General features: G+C 43.7%; 1 protein-coding gene across 2 annotated transcripts in view; it reads left to right on the forward strand.

Annotated features, from left to right (window-relative positions):
* Nucleotides 1-15,584, forward strand: part of LOC146191549 (uncharacterized) — a 102,822-nt gene extending 87,238 nt beyond the window's left edge. Inside the window, exons 8-10 of one of the 2 annotated variants that reach the window (XM_084599971.1) lie at nucleotides 2,642-2,773; nucleotides 14,261-14,341; nucleotides 15,259-15,584. In XM_084599971.1, coding sequence (XP_084456097.1) covers nucleotides 2,642-2,773; nucleotides 14,261-14,316 — 188 coding nt within the window. In that variant the 3' untranslated portion in view covers nucleotides 14,317-14,341; nucleotides 15,259-15,584. The remainder of the gene's footprint in view (nucleotides 1-2,641; nucleotides 2,774-14,260; nucleotides 14,342-15,258) is intronic. The other variant, XM_084599970.1, reaches the window with a different exon arrangement.
* Nucleotides 15,585-17,408: the final 1,824 nt, after the last annotated feature.

The raw sequence follows: 17,408 nt of genomic DNA on the forward strand, positions 1-17,408 counted from the left end.
CTGATTTGGCAATAAAAGGTAGGCTGGAAAACCCTCTTCACATCTGCGAACTATACCGCGAAAGTATTTGTTCCTTTATTATTCGCTATTCGCAAACTAGAAATGTGACAATTCAGTAAGTGCGTTCACTTGAAAAGTACGTACATTGCATAGTACGTAATATGTAGAGTGCGTAGTAGGTACAGGAGTCTGCTTCTCGGCCACGTCGTGCTGCTTTTAAGCCATTTACAGTGCTCGAAATTCATTGGTGATATACTTTTTGTCCAACCATTCCTAATGGGAACGACCTCATTTATTGTAAAATCCGCGCCAATACACGGCTTCCAGTGGTGCCGTTTTCGGCTGTGTTGTGCGTGCACAAGCGTGAGACAAATGATCGTCTTCCGGTCATGACATGACGAGTGTTCATTAATCGCGTTGTTACCTTCACTTCTTTGTTCCTTACCTTTTTTTCTCTTTTCTCCTTCGACTTAGTCTTATCTTCTCTGTCTGATGTGTTTGTCGCTTTAATAGGCACACTAATGCCAACTGCCAAAACACGTTTTCTTCCTAATATGGCTATATTACATTCGTATTCATTGTCTTGCAGGTACTGCGATACATTTAACTGGAATAATCTTCAGTTACACAAAACTTTGAATTGTCTTCTATATACTGCTCCACCTATGTAACGGGACCGAAACGATATTCGTAGGATGGTTAAAAATGTTTAACGCGGTATACAGCAACAGCTGATTAACATTTTCGTTTTCCGACGTAGAGAGCGTTTTGCATGTACATACGTCCTTGAAAGTATTTATGAATATTTGTTCTATTTCTCCACGGCAAACGTTTCAAATAATAACGTGCCAGCAGCGCTTCCTGATTACGACGAAGAAGCAGCGAGAATCGCCGCAGCCGCCATTGGTCCAAAGATCTCCATTCCATCCGACCAACAAGGAAATCGTTTTGTGAAAGACGTGGCAGGCCCATTCTACGATTTAGAGCATTAGCGAGTCCGGATTGTTGGTATGTGCGCTGTCGGTGACTGGGAAGAAATAGTTTACTAGCTTCAGGAAACTAAGATGACCACCTGCTGTATTGTTGGAAGTCATGACCTTAATTAGGCAACTGCTCGAAACACAGGGCTAAGAAAAATATACAGAAGTGCTGATACACTGCGCGTTACCAGCTCTGTCGAAAAACTGTATGCGGCCAAAGCATTCCTCGGCGGACTGTTCAACTGAAGGAATATCAGCGATCCTTGCTAAAATAAATGGACTGTAGGTTATGGCGGACAATGCAGATAAAGAACCGTAAGGTGTCAGTCGTTTGTATTCTTAACATTGCGTTACTCAAGAGTGTTTTTGGCGTGTGGGCACATGTTAATCAGAAGCTGGCGTACAAAATGAAGTGATATAGTACAAAAAGCGCGGTAGATATGTTTTATCTGAAGCGTACGTGTGAGCCGTCACACGGGTCAAATAAGCAGGTTTTCACTGTAGTTACCAAAATTTTCCAATGGTAGCCGAACATCTAGACTGCAAGGTCTCATAGACAAGTGCTAACCTCATGCTTTACCACTGCTGCCACAGCACAGGTCAAAAGCATTTTCAGCTCAAGAACATTTTTCTTGCGACAGGAGGTCCCAGTATACGCAATCAAGATAATAACGAAATAGTATCTTATCAGGTTCAGTACAAGTATACTGAGAGTGGACCAGCGAGATTCTAGGGCAACTTCGCAGACTGGGTTTGAGAACAAACGATCCCAGGAAGTTAAAGCGTCGAAACCATGCTGCGTGCCTACTGTCATGTACTGGACGAGATAAGAGTTTTTTTATGTAGGATATTGAAGTATATCTGAAACTCATTCCATTTCACCTGCTTTTTGAGTCTCACCTTAGCAAATATAAGTTGGTTTATAGGGAAGACGCAGTATCTGTCACACTTTGCGGATACCTTACCGCGGCATAAGGGAAGGAATGATCATATGCGTGGAAGCAGAAAGAGAAAATGTTCAAACCCTACCGCCTGAACTACCGTTCCCTTCTAGAAACTGATGCTAACACACGGATGATACTTGCCAAGTATGGCTCCCTTAGTGGCCTGGTTAGAGCAATATGATTTGAGTGACGACCTAAACAATGAATATTCGGTCTACTCCCCTTTACCCCCATCCATGGCCATGAGCCTTCCCATTCAATAAAGGACTTTCAATCAATTAATCTCTTTCCACTTTCACTCCCACATTCTTCCCGACCCTCACGGAGGAATTTAGGTGTTCACAGAAACAAGTGTCACAGATACTGCGCCTTTACCTTCCTGTGACCCAATTATCTTGGAAATTAACTAGAGCACACGAAACAAGACAAGGAAGAAAAGGCCCCACAATCGCTTACTCACAGCTGAATGTTTATTCAGGAAACAGGGAATTTACACATTACAAGTTAAAGAACGAAAAAAAGAAGAAAGGAAGAAATCCCGCACGCGCATCAAGGTACAAAAACTCTTTTGGTGGAGAATCACCATTTGAGCATCAATACAGTTAAGGTCATTTTTTTTGCGATATATATGGTTCTGATATCTCCTTAGTTATATTATGAGTGTGGCTGAATTAATAATAATATTATTCCATTTAAAGGAGTGTGTTACTTTTGCAGGCATGCTAGAGGCAAGTAAGAGATTACTTGGACAATGGGAGGCAACTTCGGGGTCGATAACATGGGAGGTTTTGGAAGCTACTGATAAATGCTTTGTAGTGAAGCTCCCTAAGTTCCCTGCAGCAGGCGAAGGTAAGTGGCCTAGTTTTATTTACACATTCTTCGACATTGAAGTACCATAGTAGTAAACATCTCAGTGCTTCCGATTTCGTAGCAAGAACATCTATTGGATGGCTAAAATATCGCGAGTGCAAAAAAATTGAAAAGCAATGCGATCGCACAACATTTGCTATTTTTTGAAATTTGCACCCTATGGGGTGATGCAGGTATCTCCTAAGGCAGCTATTAGGTTATATTGTGAATTATTTCCTGATAGCGGGTGTGTGAGTAGGCATGGTTATATTTTGTTTCAGACACCTGAACAATAATATACGTACAAGCTGAGTTCGCTGCATCCGTTTCTACTCTTTCTTTTTTTCTGAGTTTTGTTCTGCCAAAGCATGCGGTGTGCGTTACGCCCAAACTGCTTCACTGAAAGAAATCGTGTCCGTGCCCCATGTTACCGATTTTTATTACTCCCGACCAATTCGGCGCGATGTAGCCTGCGCTGCGCTTTGACATACTGCCACGCACCATAGCTCATCGACGGTTCATCATCTTCTTCTTCTTTTTCTTCTTCTCCCTCGTTATAATGACACATGCCCACAGTGGGGGATTGGCCAGAATTCGTTGTAGGTGACATAATATAATTGATAATGTCGATTTGACTGTATGATAGATAACCTAATAATTAGGAGGAAATAATTTGAAATTTTGAGGCGGTAGTAATAGAAAGCAATAAAAAAAGGAATACAATTGTAAAATTATAATAATAATAATAAAAGAAAAAAAAGTAAAATTCAGACATATCAGCGCTAACACACAAATCTTCCAGTAGCAATATCATAATTATGAAGTAAGTAACACACCGGTTTTAGTGCGTACCCTTTGACGGTTGCACCAAAGGAGAGGAGGACAGGAACTGTAAATGGCAATTCTAGGCGAGCAAGATGTATTTCTAACTAATTTCTTCTCTGAGTAGCATACTTGCGGCAGGAGAGGATTGCCGGTAGATTACATGACGTCATTACATGACGCACTAAGATTCGACGGCGTGAATCCAGAGTGACATAAATAAAGATTGAGGGTAGGAATTCTACAACGCATAAGCGTCATGGAGACCTCGCATTGCCTCGAGGTACAACAACAGACATTCCAATGGAAATTTAAATGTTTAAAATCCGTAGTCGCAAGGAGTGGCTCATGGCTCAAGGAGTTTAACGTTTGAAACCGTTCAAAACGGGATATATTTAGCAAGATAATATTGAGTACAACAGGCCCATTGAAAGCTGTATTTGCTAAATAATCCGCCATTGTATTAGAAGCGATTCCACAGTGTCCCGGAACCCACTCAAAACGTACTTCCTGTAAATATATCGGAAGGAAAAACATCAGGGTTTGTTTGAAAAGACTCATTTTCGGGCTTTCTAATGCTGCTAAGACTGACAGGCAGTCAGAGAGTATAATTACGTGAGTAACATTACCGGGAACGTTTTGAAGGGCCAAACCAATTGCAAGTAATCCAGAAGTAAATGTTGTGTGTAATCAGGGATCCGTACTGAAAAACTCCAATCAAGTGCTTGGGAGTAAATTTCTATTGCTGCTTTTTCATTCTGTTGTGAGGCATCTGTGAAAATAGCTACGTGTCGTGGATACTGTAATAGATAATCTTCAAGGTGCCCATTTATTACAGTGGTAGGGAAGTGTTTTGCATTAGATGGCAACGACTGGTCGAAGCACAGTGCGGAAGTAGCTTGAACATTGCCAACACGTCTTACTGACATAAGCGAAACTGCAATTTCGGACAGCAAGGACTGAGTAAATACAAATTGTAGTTGCTTATATTGCGGCCAATGATAATCTAGAAACTGAGCTTGGTGTGTAATAAAAATGAGAGAAGCCACTCCAGACAGAGATTCCAGTGCTCGTAAAAAGGTTCGCACAGTGAGCAGCATAAATCGAGAGTTCAAGTCACGTACACGGGCCTCTAAATAGAGCACTGCATTTGAAACTGATTTTGGCAACCCCAAACATAGTCGTAAAGCGCGCCTCTCCAGTAGCACCAAAGGTCGTAGTTTGTATTTAGGACTGCCCGAGAAATAAACACAGCCGAACTCCAGAATTGGTCTCAAATAAGTTTTATAGAGAAACAAAAGAGTATCTCTACGCATACCGAACTTCTTATGGCTAATTCAAATCAGGTGACCAAGGGCTCGCTCACCTTTCAGGCAATTACTTTTGATATGAGGCCACCAGTCTAATTGGGAGTGGTATAATACACCCAAGTACTTTCAGGATTCAACCTGTGGGATTTGTGAACCGTAATACGCAAGGGAGATATAAAGAGGGTGTGCCGGTGGGAAAACGAGTACTGAGAACTGAGAATTATTTCTTCACGTTAAGAATCAATTCTACTTTCCCGAGCCAAACTTCAAGGGCATTCAAGTAGGCTTGCAATAGCTGGTATAAAGAATGAACATCTCGTGCAGAAGAGAAAAAGGCAGTATCATCCGCATATGCGTACACATTTATAATATTTGGATGAACAGCAATATCCTTCATTAATATATTAAATAGCATTGGAGATAGCACCGATCTCTGAAGCACGCCTCTAGTTTGGTAATAAGTTTCAGAAGTTATAGAACCTCTCGTGCAGAAACATTTCCTATTGCTTAAGAATTCTTTTAGACATGCAAAAATGTAAAAAGTGGCCTAATTTCGTTTATCTTATTCAGCATTATAGAGTATTTTACACTGTCATATGCTTTGGCGATATCCAATGTGACCAATGCCGACACTTCTTTCTTCTTCATTGCTAACCTAATTTTACTCTCCAAATCTGTATGAGCCGTCGAAATCAAGCACCCTTGACGAAACCCAGTTTGTGCATCACTAAATGCATTCAGGATCATCACATGGTTTGTGAGGCGCAGGTGAACTATGCGTTCAAAAAGTTTCACTAGATTTGAAGTTAGAGAAATTCGCCGAATAATATCCAAATCAAAGCCTTTTTTCGGATATTTGAGGATTGGCATAATTTTTGCAACTTTCCAGTCTTCAGGTAACCAAGCAGTTTCCAGACAAAAATTTGCAATATTCAACACTTCCGAGTTGTGGTCTTGCACTAAAGCTTTCAGCATAGCAACTGTAATACCGTCACACCTAGGAGCTGCAGGTTTCAGAGCAGCCGCTATACAATGCAATTCCGATGGCTCAACTGCAATGAAATCAGCAGGTCAAAGTAATGGAACCATCGTTTGCGCTTGAAAGCGAATAGCAAAACCGTTCGCAATTTGTTCATGTTTATCTTTTGCTTCATTGGGTGATAACACCTCTGACTCTGAAAAGAACTTTGGTTGCGTTCCATGAACCTATACAATCCTTTTTGATTAATTGGATTAGAGAGATAAATATTCATATTAGCATTATACTCATCCTTTGTTATACGAATAGTTTTTTTTAAATGAAGCAGCATAAAGTTTATAATGTATCCAATTTTGGGGACACTGGTTATGGGAAAGGCTCTTCCATGCAGCTTTTCTACGACGGAATGCTTTCTCACATTCTTCGTTCCACCATCGGCATGACATTTTGTTAGGGACAGACGATTTCACAATGAACACTAAATACTCAGTGGCATCTAACTGAGAAGAGAGTGCTTGTTGAGCACGTTCAGAATGCTGAGATGATGCTATGAAGAAAAAAGACGAATTCGCAAACTTTTTTAAAAAAGCTCATGGTTGACACATTTTTGTTCACAAGTAATTACTCTAAGGGAAGCAGATTCTATATTAAACGTAACTGGGAAGTGGTCGCTAGATGTACCACAATCCACAGTAGCCCATGATGAGGCCCTTAATCCATTTGCTGCTAACGTTAAATCAATTACTGACCTAGAAGCTGCTCGCATGTAGGTTATGCCTGGACTATTACAGCAATGCACATCATTTACAGACATCCAGTACCAAAGCCGCTGCCCACACATATCTGAACGGTAACCCCAAATAACATGGTGTGAATTAAAATCACCAGCAGTAATCAGTATGTTGGTTAAACTCAATAGATCACTTAAACAACGGACACCTGTTGGGAAGTAGACATTTACAATAGTGAGAGGAGCACACTGTGGAATTGCGATATCAACTGCAAGCAGTTCACAGTATTGTCATAAATATTTTTGTGACACCTTCGCCCGATGAAATGTTTTTGACGAAATTATTTTAGCAAGCCGCCACCCCGGCCGCTAGTGCGAGCTGATCTAAAAGTTCTAAAATAGTTTAGAGAAAATGGCCGATTTGGCAAAAGCCATGTTTCTTGCAATAAAATTATATCTAGGTTGAAATTTGAGATAAGATTCTGTAAATCTTGAAACGAAGATGCAATTGAACGAAAATTCCACTGTAGTACTTTTAACCCCGCCATGATTATTGTAGAATCCGGGAGGCTGTAACAGCCTACTTTAAGACATCAGTGTTATTCCGAAGATTAGAACCTTTTTTTTACTTTTAGTTTTAGAATGGGCGGATTTTGAGGGAGAGGAAGAAGCGCGGCGCTTCTGGGATGAACATGTCATCTATACATCCAATGGGTAAACGGTGGACACGTGGATATCCACAAGACCCTGACCCTGTACTTTCATTGCAGAAAAAGGAGTGGGCGTCATATGGATAGAATGTCCCTCAACAGAGGCCCTACCAACCATAGGAGCATGGCATTCAGCTATACCAGGGTTGCCAACTTGCAAAGCTGCAATTTCGGTCGAACCAATCTTTGTAGCTATGACCTGTGACACAGCTTCTGTAAACGTACTTAACATACGCTCGAACAAACCATCAAATGATTTCTCTACAGCTGAGACAACCGACTTTGTCATGCCTGTTTCCACATCCGAAGCTAGTGTTTTTGCACAAGCTGCATACGAATTCCTCTTATGGTTTAGCTGTGCATAGGCATCTGCTTTAGAACACTTTTTATGCTGGATAATGTTGAGAACAGTTTGCGTTTTGGGCATGTATCATCATCAGCAGGGTGATCTGCGTGAAATAGTGCGCTAATTACCACATTAGAGGTGCACATGTCAGATGAATGGTTGTCTCCGCACAGTCTGCAGCGTGTTGCGAATTTGCGCGCCTTGCAGCTGTGTCCGAATCGCCAGCAGTTTCTGCACTGCAAATGGCGAGGCTACAGGGGATCTACACAGTACACAATGAGCCACACCTTGATCTCTGTATTGGACAGTTAGCCCCGGCAAAAGTCGCTATCATCGATTCTGTCGGCACCCTTGAGCCACCAGCATCCCTGCCGCAACGGAATAGTGATAAGATGCCAATGCCAGCCTCATTAAATTCCTCGATCATTTCTTGCGGAAGAGCCGAAGAATACACGCCGCGTATAATACCTTTTGCACATGCCAGCTGTTCAGGTATAACAGGCTTTACCGGTATTATACTTATTCTCTTTCTTCCGAAAGCTTCCAAGTCCAAGCTTTTGGGCCGGCAGACTGGCAAACCAGGATGCCGAACCCCCACCTAGGGAAGCTAGAGACATTATAGGCCTAATTGTACATGAACCCTAGTTTCGGTTTAAAACCACTACTGGCCAATCCCCCGACGTGAAATGACCTCACCGGAGAGAACGGTCAGGCTCGCAGACAAGACAGGATCCAGCAGTCAGGAGAAGACAGCAGAACAACACACCAGCACAACAGAACCAGAATCCTGCTGGTCCGTCGATGGGCTATGGTGACAACAGGTTACAGCCCCGCCTACCTTCTCCCCTGTGCGTACTGAGCACGTAACAATATTTAATGCAAAAATTATGATTTGCGCACTGTGCCATGTTTCGTTGCTCTTTATAACACTGTTTGTAAAGGGCAACGCGTTAAACGCGTTGTTTTGTTTAAAAAACCAATTTATGCCCTAAAGTTAATTACCCATATAATATATGACTACGACTATGTAGTCAATGCAAACTTTAAGCCTACGAATAGACAAAGCGTTATTCGCCGTCGACTGGCTCTTCCTCACTACTTGTTGGTGGTGACAATGCTGTATAAGACTTCATCACTGCTCTGCTCCCGCCGGTTAATTTGCAAAGGCGATCCTGTTCTTTCTTCAGTGGCAGATATTGTGGCTTGATATCGCTTGTTCTGTTCTCCTCTACGTCTTCCAAAGCTGATCAACGCATTGATTTTCAACCTTTCTGCCTATTTTCCTTTCATAAACGTGCGTAAACAACGTATGGACATATCATGTATTGTGTGTAGTTCGGTCTACATTGTGGCAAGCTCTTTTCAGCCATGGAAGTATGTTCTCCTCTTTCAAAGACATTGGCGCAATAGCTTTCACATATCGTTTGATGCCACGACCTATTGGAAATGATAGAGATGTGTGTTTTACCAGCTACAGTTAAGTTAAATAAATTAAACAGCTCGGTACGCCGAAAATGCGGTCGAAAACTTTCCTTCAATGTTCTGAAAAACATGTGTCGTTTTCTTCCTGTTCTGGGTGAATTCGAAGATGTCGGAAAAAACCTACTGGTAGACATGAGCGCCGCCTTTTTGGGTATGACGCGCGAGGTAATAGCTCCCCACTACGGCTCCTCAGGTGGAGCTTTGTTTGCGTACATGCGTTGGCTGGAAGCCTATTCTGTAGCCTTTTATTTGTGCCTTTATTATCCATCACGTACATGTTATTATTACCGTTGCAGTCGTATATTTCCTCTGCAAGAGACCACCTTTAACAACTGCTTAATAACGAAAGTGCCTACGTGTCTAAAAGGAATCCAATGGTCCACGAAGACTGAACACTATTCACCCTTCCATCTCAAAGGAGCACCACGAGTTGGTAGAGCTTGAAAACTTGGCCATGTCATGTGGTCTCGTGACGTCCCAGCCCCGGATGATTAGTCAGTGCATGGCCGTATCTCCTGCCAATTATAACATGTCAGAGACATGCCCTTGTTGTTTGGCTCTCAACACCACTCAACACCTGAATTTCTAATTGTGCTTCTTCTGCACGGTATAGCATCTGGGCAACGGACAGGTTGTCGTTTGGGGAAAACGGCAAGACGGTATCGAGGAAATACGGGGATTTCTGCCATATTGTAAATAGAAGATGGAATAACCCGTAACCTATTAATTCGCCGTGTTGTAATCGCACGTCATATATGGTTCAACTGCATCCCAGTTGCGATGGTTAGACGAGACGTACAGGGTGGTTCTACATATGTGCGAACAGCGCGGAGCGTGGCCGCGCTTCGCGGAGCGTCAGCACATCCGGTGCGGCCCTGCATTAAAGCAAAGTGGCACAGCCGGACAGGGGCCCGAAGGCGGTGCTTCTTGTCATCTGCTACAGCGCAAAAGTGCACTGTCTTTACACTGCTAGTATTTTCATCACTGGGACAGCATAATTATTAAGCAACAAAGGACAAAGTGGTTTTTTTACTTTGAGAATTGATAGCGTCTCGATTTTCAGACGTTGAACTAAAGATGTTACGGAAAGAGCTTTGTCAAATCATCCGAGCACCACTCACTAAGGCAGACTAGTGGCTTAACTTAGCACCTATTTGAAGGAATTCTCATCAGTCTCGCCGGTAGATAAGACATTACCATGCTCAAGCTAGTATCATAGGCGAATTGATAGCCTTCCATAGGACTGAGCGAATGCTGCAGGGAGTGAACCGTGTTAACGCCTTCTCGGCGCGTTTGGCCGCTGCCAGTACACAGTTATTTGCGCTTCTCAGTAAAGAAATACGGTGCGTTTCCGTGCTGCAGAAGATGACACAAAGCACCTCCTCCAAGCCCCTGTGCTCTTCGCTACTTTTCTTCTATGCGCGGCCGCACCGGATGCGCTGACGCTCCGCGGAGCGCTTCCACGCTTCGCGGTGTTCGCACATATTTAGGACCCCTTGTACATGGATGGCATGGTGATCAGTGTGCGATTAAGTGCGCTTGATGAGCTCGGTGGTCTGCGATGATACGACCTGGAATGTCAGTAGTCTGATCCACAAAGCCGGAGCATTTTCTTCCACGATATCACCAGAAAATTGTGTTAGACGATTACTTGTTACATGATCAAGGGTGCGCCATGGCGATGAGCGACAAAGTGTAGAAGGAACGACGAAACATCGGCAGTCTTTTTCGTAACCGGAGCAGTGGTCTCGCGTATCTGATGAGATAGCCTACGTAGAAGATAACCCAGCGGCGACCCTGTAAAGTCTTTGGAAGAGGACCAAGGAGGTCAAATAAAACTTCTTCAAAATGTGAACTAGGTACGTGGTCTGACGGGCTGCGACAACTGGCTGGAGTGGTGGTGCGTGCCTAAGCCGTCAGCAGTGTTCACCAGACACAACATACTGCTTGGTTATTCAACAAAGTTGCGAATAAAAACGCTAGCGAGTTCGATGTAGGGTACAAGAGAGCTCTAGATGTCGAGATGTGATGTCATCATACATAGCCTGCAAAGCTTGCGCATGTAAGAGGCTGCAGTGAGAGGTCGTTGCGTCGCTCTCGCCTAAAGGTCGTCGCAATGGGAAACGTCGCAGTGAACGAGGGTAAATACTCTTCGAAATAGTTTTCATTACTAACTGAAGTCGGTAACGGGTGTCATGACTAGCAGTTTGCATTGCTGCAATGTCGCGAACTTTTGTACGTGACACCAAACTTCTATTCTTGTAGGCATAGCACAGCCCGGCCAGCGCGCCAGACTTGAGAGCCCGACTATGCGGGAGGACAAGTACCACCCTAAGACCGACACCACAGGCGTCAGTGTGAATATCCGTCACAGCTGAAGGGTCGAAGTGGTGCCGTAGTAGTGTTGACATTAGAGAAGACTTCGGCAGATTGAAAGAGGACTCGCACTCGGGGGTCCACAAAAATTGCAAATCCTTATGCAGGAGAGAAGTGAGGGGGTGTAGACTGCGCGAACCCAGCAATGAAGCGACGAAAATAAGATTTCAATGAAGCTCCGAAGGCGGTTAAGGGTGTGTGAAGTTTCCAAATCTCGTACTGCAGCGATGTTCTGTAGATCCGGCTTGATACTATCTTCACTGATGAAGAAACCAAGAACTATAATTGGCCGGTCTCCAATATGACACTTCCTTAAAATCGAAATGATTGCCGGTTTCCCGATGCATTCAAGAGCAATAAAGTCTCTCGTGCTCTTGGAATGTATTGCCGCAGTCTTCCAGGTAAACATGTATATTTTCCGCTTTAGACCACGAAATACAGTGTCCATATATCACCCGAGCGTTGCGCGAGCGTTGATTAATTCGAAACGCACCACATTAAATGAGTACAAACCATCTGGCGTTTTGAAAGCAATCTTCTCACGGTCGAATGGATGCAGAGCAATTTGCCAGTAGCAAGGATCGCTAATCAACGAGGAGAAATATGACGTCTAATGCAGATAATCGTCTTCGTCTTCAATGCGAGGTAACGATTATACGTTTTTTTTTGCTACCGCATTAAATAACGGTAGTCTAAGCAGAATCACCAACTGTCAGTTTTTCCCAATAGGTGCACAGGTGCGGCCCGTGGACTGGAAGATTCTCGGACAATTCTTTTCTGCTGCAGTTTGTTTATATGTTCTTGAATTACTTTGCGCTCTGCCAGGGAGACTGTAAGGATTTTGGCGAATAGGAGGTGTGTTTGCTGTGTTAGTTTTATGCTGTAATCGGGATGCTAGGCAATACCTACTCGAGTCGTTGAAGACAAAGTCGCACGCTTGACTATGGATGGTGAAAATGTCTTGCAGGGTACGGCGGTCATAGGATGGCAGCGATTTGTTGGCCATACGCGCAAGCTCAGCACAATATTCTTAGTTCCCTTTTGCAATCTCTGCAATCAGAAATTGTTCTAAAGGTGTGGATCACATGATTCTAAAATCTCTCCAGTGACAAACCAGAAGGAACCCGAACCGGCTATCCTTACACGTTCAAAATCCAGAAGCGTGGGCGACCATACACTGCGTTCACGACAGCGAGCGAGACCGAAATGTTTTTTCGGTCCGTTCGAGACATCTTTCTCGACTGTTATTGAATGTACGTCCACGAAATGCTCGGATAATTTTATAGGCACAAATGTTGCCTCATCGCATACATCAGTGCATCTACCTTAAGGGAAAAAACTCCTTCGTAACTCTCGGACATGTTCTCGGTTAAGGCGGGGTTACTGTTGGGCTTCAGAGACATTTCACCGGCACTGAAGCCTAGAGTAACACTATGCTGGCGCAAAAGGTAAACACCCAATACGCATTCATACGTGGCACGTCTCAAACAACAATTTCTGCTCTGTATTACTGCTTATCGAGCACAACTGAAGCTGGACACAGGCCAAACGAAACGAAAGTTTCACACCAAGCTCCACAAAACATACTGCTTTTGTCCAATACAAACATGACGTTCTGTCTAAGGAGATCTTTAAATGAAAGGTTTGTAACTGACACAGCGGAACCATTGTCAATCAAAGCAACCGGTCGAGCATTGTCCAAACCCCCTGACACTTTGTTTATACCATGACAATAAGCAAAGGTATTCCTAAAAGTGACCGTCCGACGACCTTAACTTCATTACTCGCAACACCTAGTTTCACGGGTGGAGGAACAAACCAGCATCGTGGGGATGGTGAACGGCCTTGTCGATGCGGCGAGGGAATGGTCCTGCGATCGAACACCGGGGATTCATTGCGTGCACCGGGTTGTGAGGAAGAAGGCCGATAGAAGATAGCGAGTGGCAGCTCCCACTGTGCGCCATTCTTGAAGTGCGGTGCTCGTTGTGCAGGGTGTCGAGAAATTGAGCGACACGGGCAACAGCAGCTGTGTCCCCGTACCCTCAAGTACAACATATCGGTCCCTGGCGGCTCTGGTAGCTGACTGCATAATCCCTTGTCGGCCTAGGCGAGACGAGAGACGCGTGACGAGGCGCACCCTGAATAAGTTTATGCGGATGGACTAGAGGCTGCTGTAAATGAGGGCGCGACGCCGATTGCTGGCTCCACTCAATACCATAGTTGTAATGCGGTTCATTGTTGTTTCCTGCAGTTTATGATGTCCGCTGGTCTCATAGTGGCATGGACCTCGATGTCGATATACGTTGCCGTTGAGTACCCAATCCCTCGCATACAATTATCCTGACCATAGAAGCAACGTTTTTAGCCTTCGGGGTATTAGTATTGGCAATGGTTGTGACATCATATAGGTGGCCGAATTTGAGTGCTATATGGCATGCTTTCAGCGCCTCCAATGCAAGGCACTGCTTGATGACATCTGCAAACGCAGCAAGCGTGCCTCGCGAAATAAGAAATTGTAAATAACATCAGCGATCCACTTAAAAAGGTGTCCTACCTTGTGTTCTAACATCTGCCGGTTGGCAATGCCAAAAGGTTTCAATACTTTCTCGATATATCGTGTACATGTCTCACCGCGTAGCTGGGATCACTGGGAAAGTTTGTTCTCAGCGCGTGCCTTTTTCACCACAGTATTACCAAAGGACTTAGTGTTCTCTTCAACAAATTGATTCCAGGTAGTGAGGATTTCTTTCCACATGGTTGTCATACCAAGTCAAAACTGCGTCAGTAAGGAAGAAAAGAACATTGTGCCAAAGGTATACTAGCTGTACCTTTCCTAATAACATCTTCTTTAACCAGCAAAACGAAAGATACCTTATCACATATATGCGTCATCTGCATCAGTGCTTTATCGATAGCTAAGCAGCCCGCGTCGTGAGGTCCAAGTAACCGGTCCATTTTCAAACACAGCTCCACTCACAGGTGAAGCGCTTTGAAATTTATTACTATCATAAGTGGCCACATTAGTTTTTGAACGTCAAACCTGTGGTTACTTTGGAGCGTGAGCTTTATTTCCTAGAGTTTTTTACCGTTTTTCAAACATGGAGGGCCAAACTTTATATAACAAGGAGAGGTGGAACGCCACTAGGAAGCTCATTCTCTCCTTAGTAGCTTTAGAAGGAATACAGCTTGACTACGAGCATGGCTCTATCTCTGACTGACTTTTTACCGTAGTCTCATCTCATCGAAAATTTAGAATTGAAGAGTAGACAAAGCATTCTACCGGCAAAGCATGGATGTCTGCATGATCACCATTTGTTGTCATTCTTACACGTTACCTTTTTACTACGATCATAGCTATGGCTACCTCACGTACTTAGGGCCATACAAGAGCACAAATTCAAACGATGTACAGAAAACAGTTTATCATCATTGGATTCTTGGTTAAAATATTCCCCTTTTTTGTGTTAAACATTGTATTGTTCTTTTTTTTGTATTAGGCCAACTAAACAATGGAACAAAAATATCTGGATCCGAAGCTCAGTTTGGCTGTGGTAAAATTGTTGTTGCTCTTAACCTTAAGTAATCGGAGATTCACCTGAAATAGGATAAGAAAATTATCCAATATGTTGATATGATATGTAAGGGATACCTGCAGTAACAAAACCGGTTTGTTGAACACGTTTCAAGATACTCATTCCTTTCTGTTTGCACCGTTTTCTTTCTTGCCTAGGGGAAGCACAGTGTTTAATATGGGTGCCGGAGAACGTAGCTAAAGAATACGAACCGGACGCGCAAGATTTCAAGACTACAACTGACCAAAGCCTAAGTTCTTGTTTATCTGCCTATGAAAAATCTTGCAAAGAGGGAGAACATTTGCAAAGAAAAGTCTTTCCATTGTGCAAATTATCCCAAATATAGCATAGCACAAAAGGCCTAAAACCATCATTAGCGAATGGACGTATTTGTATCTAGTTCAGCTAGTAGAACCTACTTGTTGTGTTGCAAATTTTCTTAATAAAAGATGCAAACTAAACGTTTCATCAATATTTCACAATACGTCATCTTGTTGTAGCAGTGTTGTAAAGGCTGTGGATATTGATCCGAACGGTGTTCTTGCTTATGAGAGCAATTTACATGAGTTGCCACCATAGCGGGTCCTCCCGAGGAAGAAAATAAGAAACATACGCGAATCCCATCCCTGTCAGGACTCGCATCATCCTTACGTTCCCCAGCCGAGCGCTCAAACCATTCATATACGCTTATTTTCTGAGAACCTGCTCATAAGTATCATTGTTTAGCGTAAGTACGCAGGAGGACACTGATTGAAAAGGCAACAGTGACAACACTTAATGTTTTAAAAATAAAAAAGAAGGAAAAGTAACTAAAAGATACAAAATGGGGAGTATTAAAGCTAGTGGGGTTCGAGAAGCAGCGGTGCGAACAGTCCGTGTATAGGGCAGTCAAGCAGAGATGTCAGAGAGCGTTAGAGATGTCACTGAAGACAGCCCTCTGAATATTCTTCATCTTGACATGTTCTGCATCTTTACAAGGCCCCAGGAGAAAGGCGGAGCCACCCTGAGACTTAGAGCATAGGCAGTTTGACAGGATCGCAGTATTGCTTAAGGTGCTGGACGTGGAGAGTCTGGTCAACGGGTCGGTGGAGATCAGGAGAGGGCGTCAGGGGTTCCATATATAGCTGAAAGCCGAAGTGTGCGGCAGGTCAAGATAAGAGCCGTCATAATTGTGAATAACTTTGAGCAAAGTCCGGAAGTACCTAATCCAATCCAGAGCAACACATGACGTTGTGAGAATAGCAGTGTCATATGATGGCTGTCATTATGGGATGTCTGGTAGGACTGGGTTTAAGCCCTGAGAAACCAAGTGATTTGACAACGCACTTGTGCATGTCGGGCAGCTTCAGAAGCAAGAATATACTCATATGGCTTTGGTTTGTTCGGAAGAATAGCATCTAGTGGAAGAGAATGGTGACATCCGAAAATATAGCACGGAGAGAAGCCGATGTTAACTGTGTTGCGGTGTGGTACGTGAACAGAATGCCCAGATCCCAGGCGGAGTGGTCGGAGCAGATGCACTTACAAAGTCATCAAGAGCGTTGGCGATTCGTGCAGACATCTCCAAGCGGAACGAGGAGGAGGGAGGAGAAAGGCGAGGTGATGCAAAGGGAGCACGCGAAGGAGACTACTTGCATGTTTCCTTACTGACAGCTGAGGGCACAGCCGGAGATTAAAACGCCGTCAGAGGTGTTCTGGTATCTGCACACCTTCCATATTTGTGGTGGTGAAATTCGGGAGGCTATTGTGAATTTCTGCATCCTTTCTTACTACATATTACACGAACGCCAACGACCCTTCAGAAAGGTGCCATGAGCTCCGTGAGATAACCCAACCGAAAAGAGACGAACAGGGTTTAGCGAAGCATAATCGGCCACATCAAAAGGAAGTGCTTCAACGAGCGTGCCTTTTAGACTTGGCTGTGCCATGAGGCAAGTGAACTATTCAATTCGAATGCAGTAGCTATTTTATAACGGAAGCTCATTTATGCGAGACTAGAAACCTCCAACGATTTTACGCATTAATGAGCTTCAGCTCTGGCCGACAACAAGTTTACGCGTGCTAAATGAGAAGACGGAGGCTTTTAAAGTCGACGTTTGTGCCGAAGACGTCGTAGCTATACTAGAGTACGAGAAACCGGCCCCACAGACAATTACGCTCCTCTGCCGCTATATCTACACCCTTGAGTTGCCTACTTCTACTGTCCACAGCCGATGTTTTATCAAGACAGCAACTCAGCTCACTGCTGCAGCTGCATCCTCTACAGAGAATCTTTTTAGGAGATTTTCTCCAAATCATCTTTCGGCCT

This window comes from Amblyomma maculatum, chromosome 4 (genome assembly GCF_055883805.1).
Source record: "Amblyomma maculatum isolate TAMU_Amacu chromosome 4, ASM5588380v1, whole genome shotgun sequence".
Taxonomy (NCBI): domain Eukaryota; kingdom Metazoa; phylum Arthropoda; class Arachnida; order Ixodida; family Ixodidae; genus Amblyomma; species Amblyomma maculatum.